The sequence below is a fragment of the Cupressus sempervirens genome, chromosome 5, assembly GCF_028749045.1.
Source record: "Cupressus sempervirens isolate cs-2001-9-10 chromosome 5, ASM2874904v1, whole genome shotgun sequence".
Classification (NCBI taxonomy): Eukaryota; Viridiplantae; Streptophyta; class Pinopsida; order Cupressales; family Cupressaceae; genus Cupressus; species Cupressus sempervirens.
The window spans coordinates 1059131661-1059150421 of record NC_143122.1 but is presented as its reverse complement, the minus strand read 5'-3'; the positions used below and the strand labels follow the sequence as shown (position 1 = coordinate 1059150421).

At 36.2% G+C, this 18761-nt stretch overlaps 1 protein-coding gene across 1 annotated transcript in view; it reads right to left on the bottom strand.

Annotated features, from left to right (window-relative positions):
- Positions 1 to 13591: 13591 nt before the first annotated feature.
- LOC149559613 (proteasome subunit alpha type-6) overlaps positions 13592 to 18761 on the bottom strand; it is a 41390-nt gene continuing 36220 nt past the window's right edge. Inside the window, exons 7-9 of the mRNA XM_089833462.1 lie at positions 15813 to 15908; positions 15141 to 15200; positions 13592 to 13946 (exon numbers count right to left, since the gene is read on the bottom strand). Of these exons, the coding sequence (XP_089689588.1) occupies positions 13854 to 13946; positions 15141 to 15200; positions 15813 to 15908 (249 nt within the window). The 3' untranslated portion in view covers positions 13592 to 13853. The remainder of the gene's footprint in view (positions 13947 to 15140; positions 15201 to 15812; positions 15909 to 18761) is intronic.

Here is an 18761-nt window from a genome sequence, read left to right as displayed (position 1 = left end):
GTATTTAATTATATCAACACCCCTTCCTTAAGTACAACTTAGGAGAATGCTCTTAAACTCACAACGCAATGGGTCTCGGCTACTACGTCATTTTAAGTACCCATGTACAATATGAAAAGCAATATATGAAATTTAGTCTCTCATAAAGTAGAGAAAGGGAGAAAACCTCATGGGAGAAACCCCCCTCCAAAAAGAGAGATGAAAACAAGATGCATGGATGGATGGAGTACCAAAGACCCCCCAAGAACTACATATATCATGTATATATACAAAAAATAATCCCCCCATAAGAAGGATGAAAGGAGACATGATATCCCCACCCTCATAATGAAGAAGCTCCAACATTAATAAAGTGTACCTACAAACAAAAGATAATCCAATGCCTACAAGTAACATGTCTCCCCTTAGGAAGAGATAAATACATCAAATAATGAAGAAGCTAATCCATGTGAAAATGGAAGGAGGAGGAAGGTCTCTATGTATGAATCTCTAAAGACTAAATAAATGTCTCCAAGCTCAAAGATTCCATCACACCATCAAGCTGACCTGTGAGATGTGAAAAAACAAGTGAAGTCGAAGAGTTGGGAAATCCAATCTTTAAAGAAGGTGAAGAAGTATCTCCAACTATAATGTTATCATCAAAGAGTAGAGAAACCCCCTCAAATATGTCTCCCAAATCTGAAATGTGAGACTCCACAAATAATGAACCAATATCTAGCAAGAAGGAATCACAGTCAGGAAGAGATGAATGTGTGATCATCCTTGCTCTCGATATATACAAATTCTTCAATCTCATCCAATCATAGGGAATATTTATTGCATCATCAAGAGGAATGAGGCAATTTGAAGTAGGATCATTTAGGAAAGGTGGAACATTTGGATCTCCAAAAATCCCCCAAATAATTGTCCAAATTGTGTGTGGACGCTTAATACCTCTCAAAAAATTTGGGGTAGATGTCATTAAAGAGACACCAATTGATGCTACTACAAATCAAATTTAAAATATGAGCATTCTTTTCTTCCTAAACACATTGCTTCCCTTGTGACTTTGGCTTAGGAAGGAGTCCATAACGATGAGGCAAGAGGTTCAGTCATCTACAATGTGTGATTATTGCTTTTGCCCATGACTTATAATTATCCTTAGTCAAAAGTATTACCGTAGGATGTGTTTCATAACCCATGATTACATCAATGATACACTTCTCACATTACAAATTAAGATTAAAAAAAAAGATTACACCCCACTATCAGGATAGAGTAGACTTAGATCACTATGCAAAGGAGCAAACTAAGGCCTATGCATTACACTTGTAAAACTAAGCCAAATCCTAAAAGTACAATTTTTGGTCTCAATCACTGAAAACTAATATCAGATCTGAAAACTATAGAAAAAATTATGCACTTTAAAAAATGTTGCACCTTAAGGAGTTGATATGAGCCCAAACAATGTCTTGGAAATTGCAAAAATTGGAATTTGTGATTTTTCGAAAAATTCAAAAACAAAGACCAAAATCACATTCACCACTATGTAGATTGGGAAATTCTACCCCAAAACAAAACAAAAAAATTGCTCCAAAAAAAGAGTTCGAATGAGTGAGAAATCATTGTTTGAAAATCGCCTCTACAATTATTTTTCTTGAATCATCGTCACCACATTGCCAAAAATAAAATGCTCTAGATTTGGCTTCAAATGTCCGATTTGGGTGAAACAAAACTCAATTTAGGAATTTTTATTCCTCCTCTATATGATGCCAAGCTATGATTTGCACCAACAAGCTCCAATTGTCACATGCAATAAAAAGTAACAAAAAACAACCCCAATTTTCCTCCAAATTGTCAAATTCTGCACCAACAATGAATAAAGCCAAGATTACACTCATTGAGAAGAGATCTTTGCACCTTGAGAGCTTTGATAAAATATCCCTAACCAAATATTTACTCGTTTTTCCCTTTTGAATATATTCAGGATTAAACACTTGCAAGTGTATTACAAACACAGTAGAAACCAATAGAAATTCCCACTGATAATTGACTAGCTTCTTCTTGAATATAACATTCAAACTCAGATATAGGAAAATGGAATACAATATTGTAATAAAACCAAAAAATTCTCCACAAGAAAATAACTTATTATTTCACAATAACATTCAAAATGTTGAGCATATTACAATGTGTTACAAACCAATAAGATAAAACCAACAAACTCTTATAACTCCTTAAAATACGTTATTGCATTATACAACAACAATACAATAACCAGTGTAAAAAAAATCAAGCTTAAATACATATTAATAGTCAGATTGGAACACTAGAATAAAAACTTGTAAATGCAAATAGAACACCTAAACTGATGTTTCCTGAGAGAATGGGCTTGCATCCACTGTCTGCCAGCATGAGGGGCTACGTTCTCAAACTAGCTAAAAACTGAAGCTTTCTAAAAAACTCAGAAGAGAAGAAGTTGAACTCAATCATAAATCAAGCATAACCAATAATGAGCATCTTTCCCTTTTTAATACACAAACTAAGACTCTTCGACTCCCCTTTGGCTTCGTCCTATTTCCTTGTGACTCTTCAACTTCCTTATGGCATTTCATCTTGTTCCTCCTTAACCTTTTGCCTTATTTATAACATTAAATTGATACCATGTTGAGTTTTAAGTGACTCTACACCCCCAAGATCAAATGAAAGACCAAAATAATTTTCACAAGAGATTGGCAAGAGAATTGTATTAAAATGCAAGAATGTTATTATTGATAATTGACTTCCTTGACAGCCAATGGATCCAATAAAAATGTACATAATAAGCCTCTTTATATAGAAAAAGTGATAAGAGAAAGATAAGAAAACAAAGTTATCACTTGCACAATGTGAACCACATGTCCATCAAAGGTGAGTCATCCTCCATTATGCAATCAAGTATGTGTGATTATGAGGATGATAATGTGATATGTGCACTAAAGGTGGAATGAGATAACAACTATGACCACCTAGAGTGAAATTCCCCTACACCATGTGCTTAATTGAGGTACAAACTCCAAAGTGTCTTAATGACAAACTACTATGCAATGCATTGTCCTAAATAAGATTAAGTGTAATTAGTGAACATTTAATTACACCAACACTAGATATGGCTACAAATCTAATATTTCCCAAGCATGCAAACTATGTTGAGCCTTTGTCATTTCAGTCATTTCATTCTAGTTGGAAACGATGGATCAATCATGTCGCAAGAAAAATTCCCCCAAGCAGGCTGCAAACCATTCTTGCAGGTCTTTTACACCCAAGAAATTTGACAAATTTTGGGATAACCTTAGTGATCTTTCCTCTAGTGGTTGTCTTTTTTCATATGATAGGTCTCATCTTGATATAATAACTTTCATCTCTTACTCTCGCTTTGGGGGACTCGTGATCAATCATTCTCTGACTCTTACTTTTGTAATAGATTTTTTATTCCTTTTTTTTGGGACACGGATGATTGGTAAGCAGTTAACCTATAGTGAAGTTTGTCAGACGAGATATTCCGTAGGAACCTTCCCTCATCGCATGAAATTATTCCAATTTAAATTCTGATTCTGGGCTGCGAGACTATCATCAGTTTGTCGCTCTCCAACTCAATTAGTTTTATCAGCACTTATTTTGTACCAAAAGAAATCAGAAAAGTTTCAAAAAAACTCTACTGACTTATTTCTCCTACAATTGCTGTTCTCATAGTGATAGGACTGGTTAATAAGTTATATAGGCTATTGTAGGCCAAAAATGGTTGTTTTGAAATTTCAAAAATTGAGATCATAACATCTAATCGTGTGATCTGGACAATAATCCCACTTTAGCTCCGATTTACCTACCCAAACACATAGTTAACAGGTTAAACGAAATTGGTGCTTTCTGGCAACAAAAAAAAATCAGAAAAACTCTTCAAAATGATTTTGGATAACTTGAATTGGAATTATTTTTTGTAGAAAATAATTTTCATAGCAATTTATGACAAAAAAATTCAAACTACTAAAATATATAGACATGCAGAGATGGGAGAGAAACTTCCATATTCAAGAAGACATACATACTAATTTACAGCATATATTTCTTGTTTCATCACTTCCTTATCACAATGGCAGCTAAGCATGATAAAGCAAACTTTTCCTCGTCTCTGAGAATAACTTTTGTGTTTCTTACTTCAATAACAAACAAATGTATCGTAATATATAGTAATATCCAGCATGATAAAGTAAAATCTTCCTGATCTCTGAGAATCACTTTAGTGTTTCTTACTTCAATAACAAACAAATATATAGTAATATCCAGCATCTCTTATTTTATCTATTCCTTGTCAAGACAACAACCCAGCATGGAAAAGTCAAGTTTCTCCAATTTAACGAGCTCGATCAGCAATTCATTTTTGTACCAAATGAAATCAGAGGGATCTCAAAAGAAATCTGATGATATGGCTGGTTAGTAAGTTATATAGGCTACAATCGGCTGAGAATGGTTGTTTGAAATTTCAGAAACTGAGACCATAACACCTAATCATGTGATTTGGAGAATAGTTCCACTTCTGCTCCCATTTAGCTACCCAAACACAGAGTTGACAGGTGAAATGAATTCAGTGCTTTCTGGTGGTTGAAATTTCAGAAATACGCCATCTTCAAAATGAATTTGGATTACTCAGAATTGGAATTAATTTCATGGCAACTTATGACCGAAATTCTCAGACTACTAAAATATATGGACATTGAGGAGGCTTCCATATTCAATAAACCATATATACTGATTTATAGCATATTTTTCTTGTTTCATCTCGTCACAACAACAGCCAAGCATGATAATGCAAAATTTTTCTCGTCGCTAAAAATCACTTTTAGTGTTTGTCATGTCCTCTTTTCAAATAATTAAAAAATAATAATCTTTGCTAAGGCAGGCAGGCCCAAGAAAGTGAAGTTTCGGAAAAAGGGGGTTAATCTTTGGAAACCGTTGCACTAATAAATGAAAATTATTATTAAAATATGTTTCATTAACCTCTCTTGGACGTGAGTTACAGTTATGCCCTCTTTTAAGGGGTTTGGAGGCATTTTGGGCAAATGGACAGAACTTGATTTTTGCTCATTCTTTGTTATTCTTCAGAGGCTGCCAAACCTGTGGAGAAGGAGACCCAAGAACGGGAGTTTGCAGGTTTCCAGGGAGACCCAAGAACGGGAGTTTTCAGGTTTCCAAGAAGGCTAAAGACGAGAGTTTGAAGCCATTCCATGTGCATGCTCATACAGAGTTTGCCTTTGTGCTGAACAGTGCAGATTTGTGGATTTTCGGGTGTGTTTTTTGTATGAGTTTGGTGTTTTCAGTTGAGTATTTTATATCAGTTTGGGTTGCTGCTGTATTTCAGACTTTAAGGTGTTAAAATAGAGCTGAATATATGTATTGGGACGTGATTAAACTTCTGAGATAGATTATTAGTGTTTTTGTGGTGTTTCTGGGCATTTTTGTGTTAATTTTTGTCCTACATTTGAGAATTGTTGTGTAAAGGATATACGGATCTGGAAATGTCATTTTGTAGGCTGTTATGCTGCTGAAATTTCTGTAAAAATGTCCACTTTCAGATTTATTAATAATAGGTGAAGCTGTGAAGCTTTTGGCACAATTTCTAGCATACCCGATTTGGGGTTTCTTGAGAAATTTGGTGGATCTTTGTGATATTAGTTGTTTGATCTTGAAAATCTGATTAAAGGTTGGGAATATCATATAAAATCAGAAAAGGGACATTTCAGTGGTATCAGAGCCATGATCTTGCCAACCTGAGGGTTTGTAGAAGTTTTCATGTCAGTTTTGACAACTACCCAGATCTTGCATTTCAGTTTTTAGAACTACCCAAATCTTGCATGTCATAATTTATGGTTGCATGTTGCTTCTAATCAGCTGCATGTCAAAAGTTATGGTTGCATGCTACTTCTAATAATTTGCATGTTAGTTCTTGGTGAATTTGGTGGTTGTAGAAGTTTGCATGTCAGTTTTGACAACTACCCAGATCTTGCATGTCAGTTTTGACAACTACCCAGATCTTGCATTTTTGACAACTACCCAGATCTTGCATGTCATAATTTATGATTGCATGTTGCTTCTAATCAGCTGCATGTCAAAAATTTATAGTTGCATGCTACTTCTAATCATTTGCATGTTAGTTCTTAGTGAATTTGGTGGTTGCATGTTGCTTCTAATCAGTTGCATGTCAAAATCTATGGTTGCATGCTACTTCTAATCATTGCATGTTAGTTCTTGGTGTTTGAAGAAGTTATATCCTATTGGGGTTACACTCTACTTTATCCAGAATGGACAAGTATAGTACAATCTCATAGGACACGATCTTAGACAATTGATATCCAGAGTCAAAACAGTAGAAAGGATGGTTATTTAGACATTCGAGATAAACTTATGAAAATAAGCCATGACATGTCTGAACAGTTAGTTGAGCACCACCGTATAATGAATGACATGTTGTCCGACCCAGCTAAGGTGGATAAGTTGACTGGATTTCTATTTGGCAGATTTTCTCACAGGACAGATGACACAATTCCCAAGAACTTGCATGAGGAGTTTGAGAAACTAGCTGATAACCAGGTAGAGGTCTCAGATTCTACTCTACCACAGGAGGTGGTGGGAAAGGATATTACACAGATTGATAGTAACAGTCAACTTGATACTCAAATTGAGACAATTGTTTACAGGTCGTCAAAGGGTGATGCCACAGGTATTCAGGATGGTATAGTTACAATAGGCAGTGACTACAGCGTAGTGGGTTCAGATGATGATTATGAGGATGTTGTGCAGGATGGTGAGATACCTGGTAGAGATGAGCAGACATCGAGAATTCATGATTTTGCTGAGAAAGAGTACCAGGCACAGTTAGATGCTTCACCACATGAGGTTGAGGCTGGTAGTACTTCACATAATTTGTCCAGCCAGCTGAAGGTGAACAAAGATAGTATTGTGACTTCATTATCTCATCATGACAGGTATGTGGAGTTAGTTGGTATTGGTCATATTACTCAGGTGAGGAGTTTGCTTGAGTTACCAGTTGATTCTAGTTTACGGATATGGACTCGAGATTTTTATATTGGCATTTGGGATTTAGTTGACTGGAGATCTTTAACACTTTTTGGTAGCAGTGTTTGTTTGGGTGCTATCATGGATTTGATTAGCAGATTACATGGTGTTGTCTTTTCTTGTGCCAGTATCTTGTCTGATGTTGGTATTAGTTTTTATACACCGATGTTGGGCTTTGTTCATATATCCAATCGACCATATTTGTTGGAATGTGTTGATGATCTTTCATATTTGGCAGTGTGTACAGATGAGTCCCAGGATCATATTGGCGTTGATGACATCCAGGAGGATGTAGTGGGCAGTTTTGAAAACTTAGTTTCCTTGGGTGCAGAGGAGTTGGACAGCAGTGCTAATGTTTTTGATACTCCGTATGTTGATATGAGCTTTAGATTTGATTCACAGGATATGGATTGTAATACTCTAGAGACTAGTGACTTTGATTATACTCCTTTAGACAGTGAATCAGAGGAGGTTTGTAGGAGACAGTCAAGCCAGTGCCATCATGTGTCTAATCAGTTGAGAGTTAGTGACTGAGACATTGCTATCACTTGCCAACATTTTGATGTTGCTCGTCAGTTGTTAGCAGTTTATGGATGGGGTTCTCCTACTAGTGATGAGCAGGAAGGAAGTTATCTTTCCTTGACAGAGATCCACTCTTTATGGGAGGCTATTCGGATTTTGAGACTGAATTATATGCAGTTGGTAGCTGACAGAAATTATCTTATGGAGTGGGGTAGTACAACATATGATGCATTGTTGGCCAAGGAAGATGAGATGAGTGAGCTTACTGAGCAGCTTGAGGTGACTTCTGAGATTCTTGAGGGTACACAGTTGGCTTTCAAGGAGTCACAGTTTCATTTGGCTAAGGTGACCATGGAGTTAGAGCGACTACAGTCTTTATCTGATTCTATACAGTCACAAGCTATGGTGTTTGGTGATTCGAGGATGTCCATGGCTGAGATTGTCAGAGACAGTGGAGATGGGGATGCATCCATCCTTGATACTAACATTGGCATATCAGGTTCATTCCCACTAGAGTCAGGTTTAGTTGAGTTGGGTGTTGTAGCAAATTGTTGTATGCCTGACAGGGTGGTGGCCTCTAGTACTGAAGGCACGGAGACTAGAGATGTATCAAAGATCATGTGTGATGTTGGTGAGTCGGCAGTTGGCATGGTTCCTGCTAGTAATACTACTCTCTTGGTGATATCTTCGGAGGTAGTAGTTAGTTCCAACATGGTTAATGATCAATTGCAGTTAGTTTCATCTGGATTACAGTCTGAGCCACTGACTGAGATTGGTGCATTCTATCGGCATTACACTATGAGGTACACTCATCAATTTACCTTTGATGACCATGTTGATGAGATGATGATACAAAGATGTACTTTGGTTCCTAGTGCTTGTCATCAGTTATGGGATAGTTTGACACCTCAGGATGAGGGTTGTGATGGGCATGACATGGCGATAGGTTCTACAGTTGACAGCTTGATAATACATGACTTAGAGCAGGAGTTTCAGAATGATGCTTCAGCGGGTGTTGTTATTGATTCTACTCCTTTGGCTATGACATCTCCTGACTTAGCTGGTGATCAGTCACAGTGGGTTGTATCACTTGTTCATGGTGAGTTGTTGACTAAGGTTGATTTTTTTTATCAACATTATATTGCAAGGTATGTACATCAGTTAGCATTTGATCCTTGTGTTGAGGAGTAGATGGCAGGAAAATTTGGTTTGGGTTCCATTTCTTGTTGTTTATCTTGTGATGGCTTTTCACCATCAAGGGTGCATGGGAGTTATGGTTATGAGACAGTGGCCGATGATCTACAGAGTTGTGTTGACTACAGGAGTTGTACAGTGTGTGGATTCTCCATACTTGGTATAGTTTCATTTGAGAGCATTCACCATTATTGCAGAGTTGGATTGTACATTCTGTATAGGCCAGTGGAATGCATTGATGGTATTTATTGTGTTGGTAGTCCACTTTACTTGGGTTTTGATGTTCTAAGAGTTTGTCTCTCATGGGTTTCTGACTGTGGAAGTTGTGATTTTGGAATTTGATTGAGCTATAATTGTCAGTTTGATTATGAATTCCTCTTGGTCATATTGCAGAGGATATTACAGGAGCCTGTGTTAATTGATAGTAGTATAGTTCATGACTACATTTGGGATCCAAGTGGATTGATTGGTTTATTGTTCAGCCATTGCTTGAGGACAAGCAATGTTTGGGAGGGGAGGACTTGTCATGTCCTCTTTTCAAATAATTAAAAAATAATAATCTTTGCTAAGGCAGGCAGGCCCAAAAAAGTGAAGTTTCGAAAAAAGGGGGTTAATCTTTGGAAACCGTTGGACTAATAAATGAAAATTATTATTAAAATATGTTTCATAACCTCTCTTATACGTGAGTTACAGTTATGCCCTCTTTTAAGGGGTTTGGAGGCATTTTGGGCAAATGGACAGAACTTGATTTTTGCTCATTCTTTGTTATTCTTCAGAGGCTGCCAAACCTGTGGAGAAGGAGACCCAAGAACGGGAGTTTGCAGGTTTCCAGGGAGACCCAAGAACGGGAGTTTTCAAGTTTCCAAAAAGGCTAAGGACGGGAGTTTGAAGCCATTCCATGTGCATGCTCATACAGAGTTTGCCTTTGTGCTGAACAATGCAGATTTGTGAGTTTTCGGGTGTGTTTTTTGTATGAGTTTGGTGTTTTCAGTTGAGTATTTCATATCAGTTTGGGTTGCTGCTGTATTTCAGACTTTAAGGTGTTAAAATAGAGCTGAATATATGTATTAGGACGTGATTATACTTCTGAAATAGATTATTAGTGTTTTTGTGATGTTTCCGAACATTTTTGTGTTAATTTCGAGAGCCCGATGAGCATAGTTTTTGTCTTACATTTGAGAACTGTTGTGTAAAGGATATACGGATCTGGAAATGTCATTTTGTAGGCTGTTATGCTGCTGAAATTTTCTGTAAAAATGTCCACTTTCAAATTTATTAATAATAGGTAAAGCTGTGAAGCTTTTGGCACAATTTCTGGCATACCCGATTTGGAGTTTCTTGAGAAATTTGGTGAATCTTTGTGATATTAGTTGTTTGATCTTGAAAATCTGATTAGAGGTTGGGAATATCATATAAAATCAGAAAAAGGACATTTCAGTGTTCCATACTTCAAATAACAAACAAATATATAGTAATATCCAGAATTTCGTTCTTATATTATTTATTTCTTGTCACGATGACAACCACACATGGAAAAGTCAAGTTTCTTCTCATTTCTATTAGCCACCTTTAGTGTTTCTATTCCTGAAGTGACATTAAGATTAAAATATTTGTATTCAAATGAACATGTGAATCAAACTTAACTGCATAAGACCAAACCAAAAATAAATTGCATCAATTAACCTTATATAAAAACAGATTATCACTCCGCCAGGTATATAGAACCAAACAATGACAAACCAAAAATAAATTGCATCCATTAACCTTATAAAAAAAAACCTAAGCTACCAGATTCTCTATGGCAACCCTCAAAGTCCGGTTCTTGTCAAATTCTCCCCAAATTTGCCTGCAAAGCTACGAATTTGCTGCAACAAATTCTGTCAGAGGAACCCAGATGTAATTTACAACGAAATTTAAAGAATTTGATGCCCACTGGCCGAATCTGGGTTGAATTTGGTTTCAAAACATTTTTTCTAGACTTCTTCAAATTGTTTTTTTTGGCTTAATTTGGTCTATTCCATCCTTCCAACCCTGAAGTGACCTCTAAAAATACCAAAATAGATTGTTTATATGTCATTTATGCATTTGTGAATGAAAATGATAGCTTGCTTATAGAGGAAATCCAAATTGACAATAGATGACATCCAAATTGACGATTATAGAGGAATTTATTTAAATAAATAAATTTATAAAAAAAAAAAAAAAAAGATATGATATCTTTGAATCCAGGGCTTAAAATTTGAATATCAACCCTTCATCTAGCCAGGTTAGAAATCATCTAATCAATTAAAAATTAAAAATCAGATAACTGCACTTTCTTTAGACAATTCCTTCCATTCTCAAACTGTCCCCTTGCTATGGAAGTATGTTCCATGCATGTGACCAAGCAAGTGTATCATGTTGTATCTATGGCTAAATGATGCAATTAACTGGTAACTTAGAAAATAACTGGCTATCATTCCACAAGGTATATAGAAGGTTTCTATCAAAGAATGACTATTCAGCTGTTGCGCTAATAATGAAGAGCACCTTGGGCTTGCTAATGAGCCTCATTTGGCTAATCCTATTAGTCAGATGGGTGAGGAAGTGGAGTGGTTTAGCTCCAGAGAGTGGATGGATCAAAGTTAATTTTTTCAGAGCATCCAAGGTAATCCAGGGCTGGGGCAGGAACTCTAAAGGAAATATGGGACTGAGTTTAGCAATGAACTAAGAAGCTGAGGCTCAGTTACCACTTTTGGCTGTGCAGATGGCTAAAAACTATCCAAACTTCATTTACAAGGTGGCTCAAAAATAATCATCAAGCATATCATTAAAGGAGCAAAACCTGTTTGGAAACTTCTATTATCAAGAATTCTCAAGTGCAATTCGGATGGATGGCAGACAACCTGTGGATTGTTGGAGTGATATTAATTTCACATATGATGAAAGGGATTTGGGATAATTTTAGTAACATTTCAAGGGTAAAACTGATTGGCCCATACACTGGTTCCGAAGGAGTCGTGCATTGTGGCCCATGTAGTAATGACTTTTTGGCACTTTGATCAAAGGACCTTTCAATAATTCAAATCACTTGTTACATAGTGTCATTTAAAAACAAATTTAGCAGCATTATTTGGGCCGTTTGCTGCCAAGGATTTGGATTACAAGGTGTGATAGTGGTCGATAACAGTGATTACAGTGGCTGCACAGGGCAGACATTGATGATGTTTATTGGGTGTTTAACGCAGCAAGGGCATGGAAGCAAATTTTAGTCTACTCAATCGTAAACAACAGTTGGCACACCTTAAAAAATTCAGAGCAAAGAATGAGAGACATTTTGAAGATTGACAACCCAGTTTTCTTTCATATAATATAACAATTCCCATTATCAGATTCATACCAACATTGGCATGGCTTTGATTTTTATGGCCTGGGGGACTTGATTTGGGGTTGAAAGCAGAGGTCAAGTGGGTTCTACCTGAATGTGTGGAGTTCCTGTATGGGATGAAATCCCTGCTCACTCTTGCTCAGCCAGGTGAAAGGTTTGTAGCGCAGACTGGAGAATGGGTCCACCTTGGTGAATTTTCTCCTCCTATGTGTCCCTTCCTCTGTGGAGTGCCATGTCAAAAGAGGAGAAAAAGAGAATCAAGTCTCTAATTGGGTGGGAATCCCTTAAGGACTTCCTTCCAAAACGTAAGCAGCTGAAGGCCATGGCTGAGGCTCAAGCAAAGAGGATAAAGGAGAAGCAAAGCAGGAAGAGGCCACAGTTTGATCCCTCGGATTTCGGGGTTAGCGGTCCCAAGAAAGCCAAAGAAAATTAACATGTGTCCAGGCTGCAGAGCCTCTGGTTTTTGGTTGCCGTTGTAGGGATAAGGTTTTAAGTTGCTGTATGTCATTGTTTTCTGTAGATTTCCATGGCAGATGCTACTGGTGTTTTCTATTGTATCCCCTAGTTTTATAGTGGGTGGCTGTAGGAGGCAGCATTTTGGTCTGTTAATGACCTGAGTCATGTGTTAGTTCTCAGTTTGAAGAGTGCTGGTAATATGCTTTATGGGTTGGTAAGGGGGATGTTCAAGTTTATAACTCCTTTTTGACACTGATTATATACTTACGCAAAGTTCTTTATAAATCAATACAATCAAAATATTACCGATTCAAAAAATAAAAATAAAGAGCACTTCTGGAGTTCATAAGCAGAATTGAGTCATTCACTTGCCAAAATAATGGGTTACAATTTTACGATTTTGCTGCAACTATTTGAAGGCATAGCATACATTAAAAAATGGATGGGTTTGTACTAAATTATCTCTAATATTAACTCCTCCATAACGAATCAGATTTTAAAAACCTCTACTTGCCTTCTTGCAATTCACATGAGTTCCCTGATCTGCTGGATCTTTGTATAGCACAAATAAATATGCATTCAAAAATATAGGCTAATGTGATGTTCCAACTTTTCTCTTTGTTCCCTCTAACGGGGATCTAAGTTTCTCAAAACAACACACTCTGATTAAAAACGAAAATAATTAACTGGATACCTCTCTCATTGCAATTCAACAGTTCCTTAAATTTCATCTCAAAGCCAGCAGTTAATAACTATTAGAAACAAGAATTAAGTAGCAAGGTTTTCTTTCAACTTCCGATTTACAAATAAAATCCTGTGAGTCAAACTACTCACCCAGCATTAGACAAGAGAATAATTTGAACTGTGGACACTATTACACACACACACAGATATATATATATATATTTGAAAAACAGAAAATGACATCCAAAATAATCCAAGTTAAATGTTGAATAGATCATATGGAAGACAAAATGAAAATTAAACAATTGCATTAAAAAACACTAATAAAATCTGTAAAATGAAGCTCTTAAAGATTTGTATTTCAATTGTGCAAAAAGTTGGTACTCAAGATACAAAAACAAATTAATGTCAGAATATTCATGAGATTGGCACACCATAAACATTATGGGTACTTCTGTGCTGGACTTTCAGAAGAACAAAGTAAAGCAATTGAAGCTGCACTTTCTTTGGTAATATAATAGATATTTTTCAGACAGCAAACCTAGTCCCGCTCACTGATTGCTGTCAGATGCTCATCAATCTCCTCTGTTGATAAAACTCGAAACTCTGAACTGTCTTTTGTAACAACACCCACCTACATCACATTAAGATGATTCAGGTATATAAAACTACATTCAGTGTATATAAAACTAAATTCAGGTACTGAGCTTTGTATTAAATTATGACAAATGAAATGCATAGAACAGATCTGTATCCTTGTGCTAGTACATTAAAAGGTCAATGTCTGCATATAAACTAGCTGTCCAAAGTCTACATGGAATATATGGAAATTATGCACTTCAACAAAAGCCTAGAACCATGAGATGACTTCAAAAAAAATACTTAGAAAAAAAGTAATGAAACTAAAGGATTGGCCAGTGACCCTGCCCAGTAACAATTTCCAGAAAACTTCTGACCAAAATCCTATTTTTAATGGGTTAAGTCAAGAAAGAAAACAATTAACATTTATTCATTAGATCTTTCTCATGAACCAGAGATAATAACATTCAGCAGAGCAATATGTCTTGAAAAACTTTTCATATCAAGCAATAATTCCACTTCCTGAGAGCTTCTAGCGATTTGGTTCTAAGCTAGTTGATTTTTCAATGTTTGACAACATACTCTAATAATGCTTACTAATGCATCTGTAGTAACATTTACCAGTACCTAAGCATAATTTCACTTTGTGAGAAGCTTCTTTCTAAATTCTTAGAAAATTGATCTTTAGGTCTTATTAATAGCAGATTGAGCTTTCAGTGTTTTACCATCTACAAGAGAACCTTACTGCACACATCTATTATTCATTTATTGTCAATCAGAACTGTTTAGAGAAAAGCACATTCGGCAAGCTTTTGCACCCATCTTCTAGGCTTTCCTATGATATGTGGATATTTTTCTACTCAAGCATTACAAGGCTTTAAAAAGAATTTTGTTTTAATAGCTCAGGTATCAAAATAGGGATGATGTGCACCTTAAAAAATTATATCTTCCAGTAGAATGGCCTCCTTATTGTATGTGTGGATAGTTTGTTTATCACAAACATTAGCACATTTGAAAAGATGGTTTATTCCGATAACTTGGGTATTAAAATAGAGATAATGGCCACATTGAACATCCACATGATCCAGTGTGTTGAAACATAAATTGAGACAATAGAGATATTAAATAGCTGTTTCCCAATCCTGGAAAAAAATTAAATGACGCTTGATGTTTAATTCGGTCTTGCCAAATAAAATCGTTTTCTCATAACAACAGATAATGTCTTTAGTAGGAAAATTCAGCTCAATACCTCAATTTCTGTAGCTTTAAAATCCTCCTGAAGAACCGACTGGAGTGCAGAAATTGCTGTCTGTAGCAAACAAGAGCACACAAGTGAAACCCAGATCAAAACAATTAAATTCAAGAAAGCAAGTTAAGATAAAATAAATAGCATAATATTATTTAATCTAACTGAATTCTTTACGGGACTTTGCATACACTACAATTGATAAATAAAACAAGTGAAAATGGCAAAGCATCTCAGCCAGAATTTAGGGTTGTTTCCAGAGTCTATATTGGACCTAAGGATAAATATGCTAGTTAAAGCAGTTCTTGGTATCAAGTGACAGATGGTACATCACAGTAGCATTTCATAAGCATAGTAAACTAACAAGTCAGACTTCCCATAGATATAGATCCGTGGAATTGAGATGGGTAACTTACAGAGAAGCTACAATAAACACTAAGAGTTGTTTCATGGATACAAGATCGTTTCATTAAATTTTAACAAGATATGTGGCAAACCTCATACAATAGACTTAAATGGGTGATAAAAAAAAACCAAAAGTAAAACTATTTACAATAGAAAAGAGTGAGACTATTTCCAATTTAGAAAAGTGTTAAGTAATACAGGGAAATAAAGGCAACAACTTTGACATCATGTACATATCTGAATAATAAAGTCCCAAATGCAAAATATCACCTGCACAGTATCTTCATAGGATAATCCAGAAGCATTCTTCAGTTTCTTTTCCAGAAAATTCATTGCCTCTGTTTCCTTCACACCTGCAGCTGTTGCCTGAAAATATTGAGATTTATAATGTGAGGAAAACATCGACAAAACAACAGTTTAGTTAAATATTATATATATACTAGCCTCATTAGAGACAGAGCTACTATAGTTTCCACTACTAAACTCTCTTAGTCAAAGTATGTAAAGGAACAAATGAGGAGGATTAAGGGAAAATTCATTCTATCTTTCAGAATCATTTCCAAGATCATTTTCCTTAATCCAACAAATCCAAGGAGTCTCTAAACAATATTGACCTTCAAAAGATAGAAAATTTTGAGAATGTTTACCTCTAAGAAAATCAAACTGAATGACTTGAAAGCAGCTATGAAAGATATTGAGAATGATTTTGCATACCCTATGTTAGTCCATGTGACCACAAAGGCCTTAATTAATGATTGCCGACAGACACAACAAGGAATGAACCTGCTCGGGTTTCAAAAATAAGCAAAAATAAAGTCTGTTTTGTGCTCTGTTGGAGTTTCTCACAATTAAATTACAAGTAATTGAGTTCCATTTCCACTTTTTTGGCCAAGTCAATCTCAATTAATGTTACTATGATCATCAAGTATCATTAATCTATTGTAATTGGACAGTTGGAGTTGAATTATCAATTTTCATTTTTCACGTTTTGTGCAAACTGTGGTTCTATCTATACATGTATTTCACATCCCCATCCCAGAATCTCAGAGAAACAGAGGTGTAGATGGAGTGCCATCTAGGCTTATGTTTGGAAGAAAACTATTTGAAATGAGAATCCCCTGGTTCCATGTCTGATAGTAGCAGATGCACTTGCCTACTTTGCCATCATACCTTTTGCAAAAGCTGTGACAACAAGAATTAGTGCTGAAAACACCATTCAGATTTCTAAAGTTATAATAGTGTGTGGAAGAAGGATAAAATTGTAAATACAGGCATGAAAGAGTCTTGATCTTTTGCTTGATGGTAGGTTACAATTGCTAATAGAATTCTTTCAGCATGGGACATCTATTGTTCTTCCACCATCTTTGGAAAAGGTTGCTAAGAAGTATTATTTGGGGAACGCAAGATGGAGTAGATGTATTTCCTCTGCTGGCCTGGGTTATCTGCACTTTGAAAAAAGGATTGAGTTTGGGTTATCTGCACTTTCAAAAAAGGATTAAGTGGACTAAGGATTCATGACATAAGAAAGCAAGGATATCTCCTGGCTTAGAAACAAGTTGTCAGATCAATAAATGGTGATGATCTGTGCCAAATTTCCACTAAATTCATGCTGCTCAATACTTTCAAGTTTTAGGGTATCAAATGTTAGAATATATAGTCCACCAATATAACTAAGAGAGAGGTGCCAATCAATTATCCAACTATTATCACAATTATCAACCTTATTAAATCTTAACCATGTGAGCAATATAATCAAAAACCACAACAAGATACTCATACACGATAACACCAGATATGTTAACAAGGGAAACCCTTAATCAGAGGGAAAACCCCGGTGGGGATGGTACCTACAAGATGATGTACTAATATAAATATCCCTTGTTAGATGATGGACCCTGTTAGGAGTCTATAACAACATTCAGTGCATATCAGTCCCTGTTAGGAGATTCCAACCCTGTTAGTAGTTGTGCCAACCCTATTAGGAGTTGTGCCAACCCTCTTAGGAGTTGTGGAAGGCAGATAGACCCATTGTCTAACAGCTTCAAGGGCAAGACCAATGAACCCACTATCCAAATGATCTTTGTATTATTCCTTGCTGAATAATAGAATTGAACTGTACTTCCTTCCTCTCTCTCTGTCCTATCAATCGGACTTCTACTCCTTCTGATCTTGATACCAGATCACAAACTTTGCATCCAATAATCCCTTGGATCGCTTACTTGCATTCACCAAATACTCCGCTCCTTGTTCACACACTTCGCACTTGATACACCTTACAAACCAGGAAAATACTTTATACCAAGTCCTTAAAACAATTCCTTGAGTTGGCCTTGAGGCTTTCCCAATTAATTATAGTAGGACCACAATAAGATAATTAATTAATTCACAATTACAATAGCACTGTAAGCTTACAGTCTATACAACTCTTCACACGTGCAACTTCAGGACTTGCGCACTCGTCGACGTCATCATCAGACTGTCTGCTATCACTGTCTAACTGCGCATCTCTAGATTATATCTTTGTTTGAAGATATAATAGGATCATCGGAACTACTTTCCATGTACTTCTGCACTGCTCTCTGTAAATCAGTTATAGCTTCTGTACATCTTTGACTTAGACTACGCACATTTATCCTCATTATCAGGACACAGTGTAAAACATGTCCTTAACTGCACTTGACTTGAACATCAAAACTTTGTCTGTACAATTATGATCTATATCTGCTACTCTATCAATCTTGACAAAATTACTGCCATGTTGACATCAATGACAAACACAGTCACGAATGCAACATGTCAATACTCTCCAATGCTTACAATACTCCCCCAAAGGAATACCATCAGCATTCATGCTAACATCAAAGGCCCATTACAATTCTCTAACATCATTGGTAGTTATGAGATTTCTACCAAGATTTAACTATGTAGTTTTTGAGTCAAACTCATTGACCCATGTTTCATGAGTAGTGATACACACATGAATCCATCTCTCATGAGAATAAATGGAACACTTAGCGTGCATTGGATCTAGGTGATGCTCGCAGAGGCAAAACATCAAGACTTCCCAAGAGGTCACCGATCCCAATACTACTCCAGCTCGAGCGCGCTTAACTAAAGAGTTCCCTCCATGGTTAAATCCACTCTGCTTGCAACCCCATTTACAAAACCTCCACCAAGTGTTGTGCCTAATTAACCATTCATTAGAAATCCCCTTAAGCT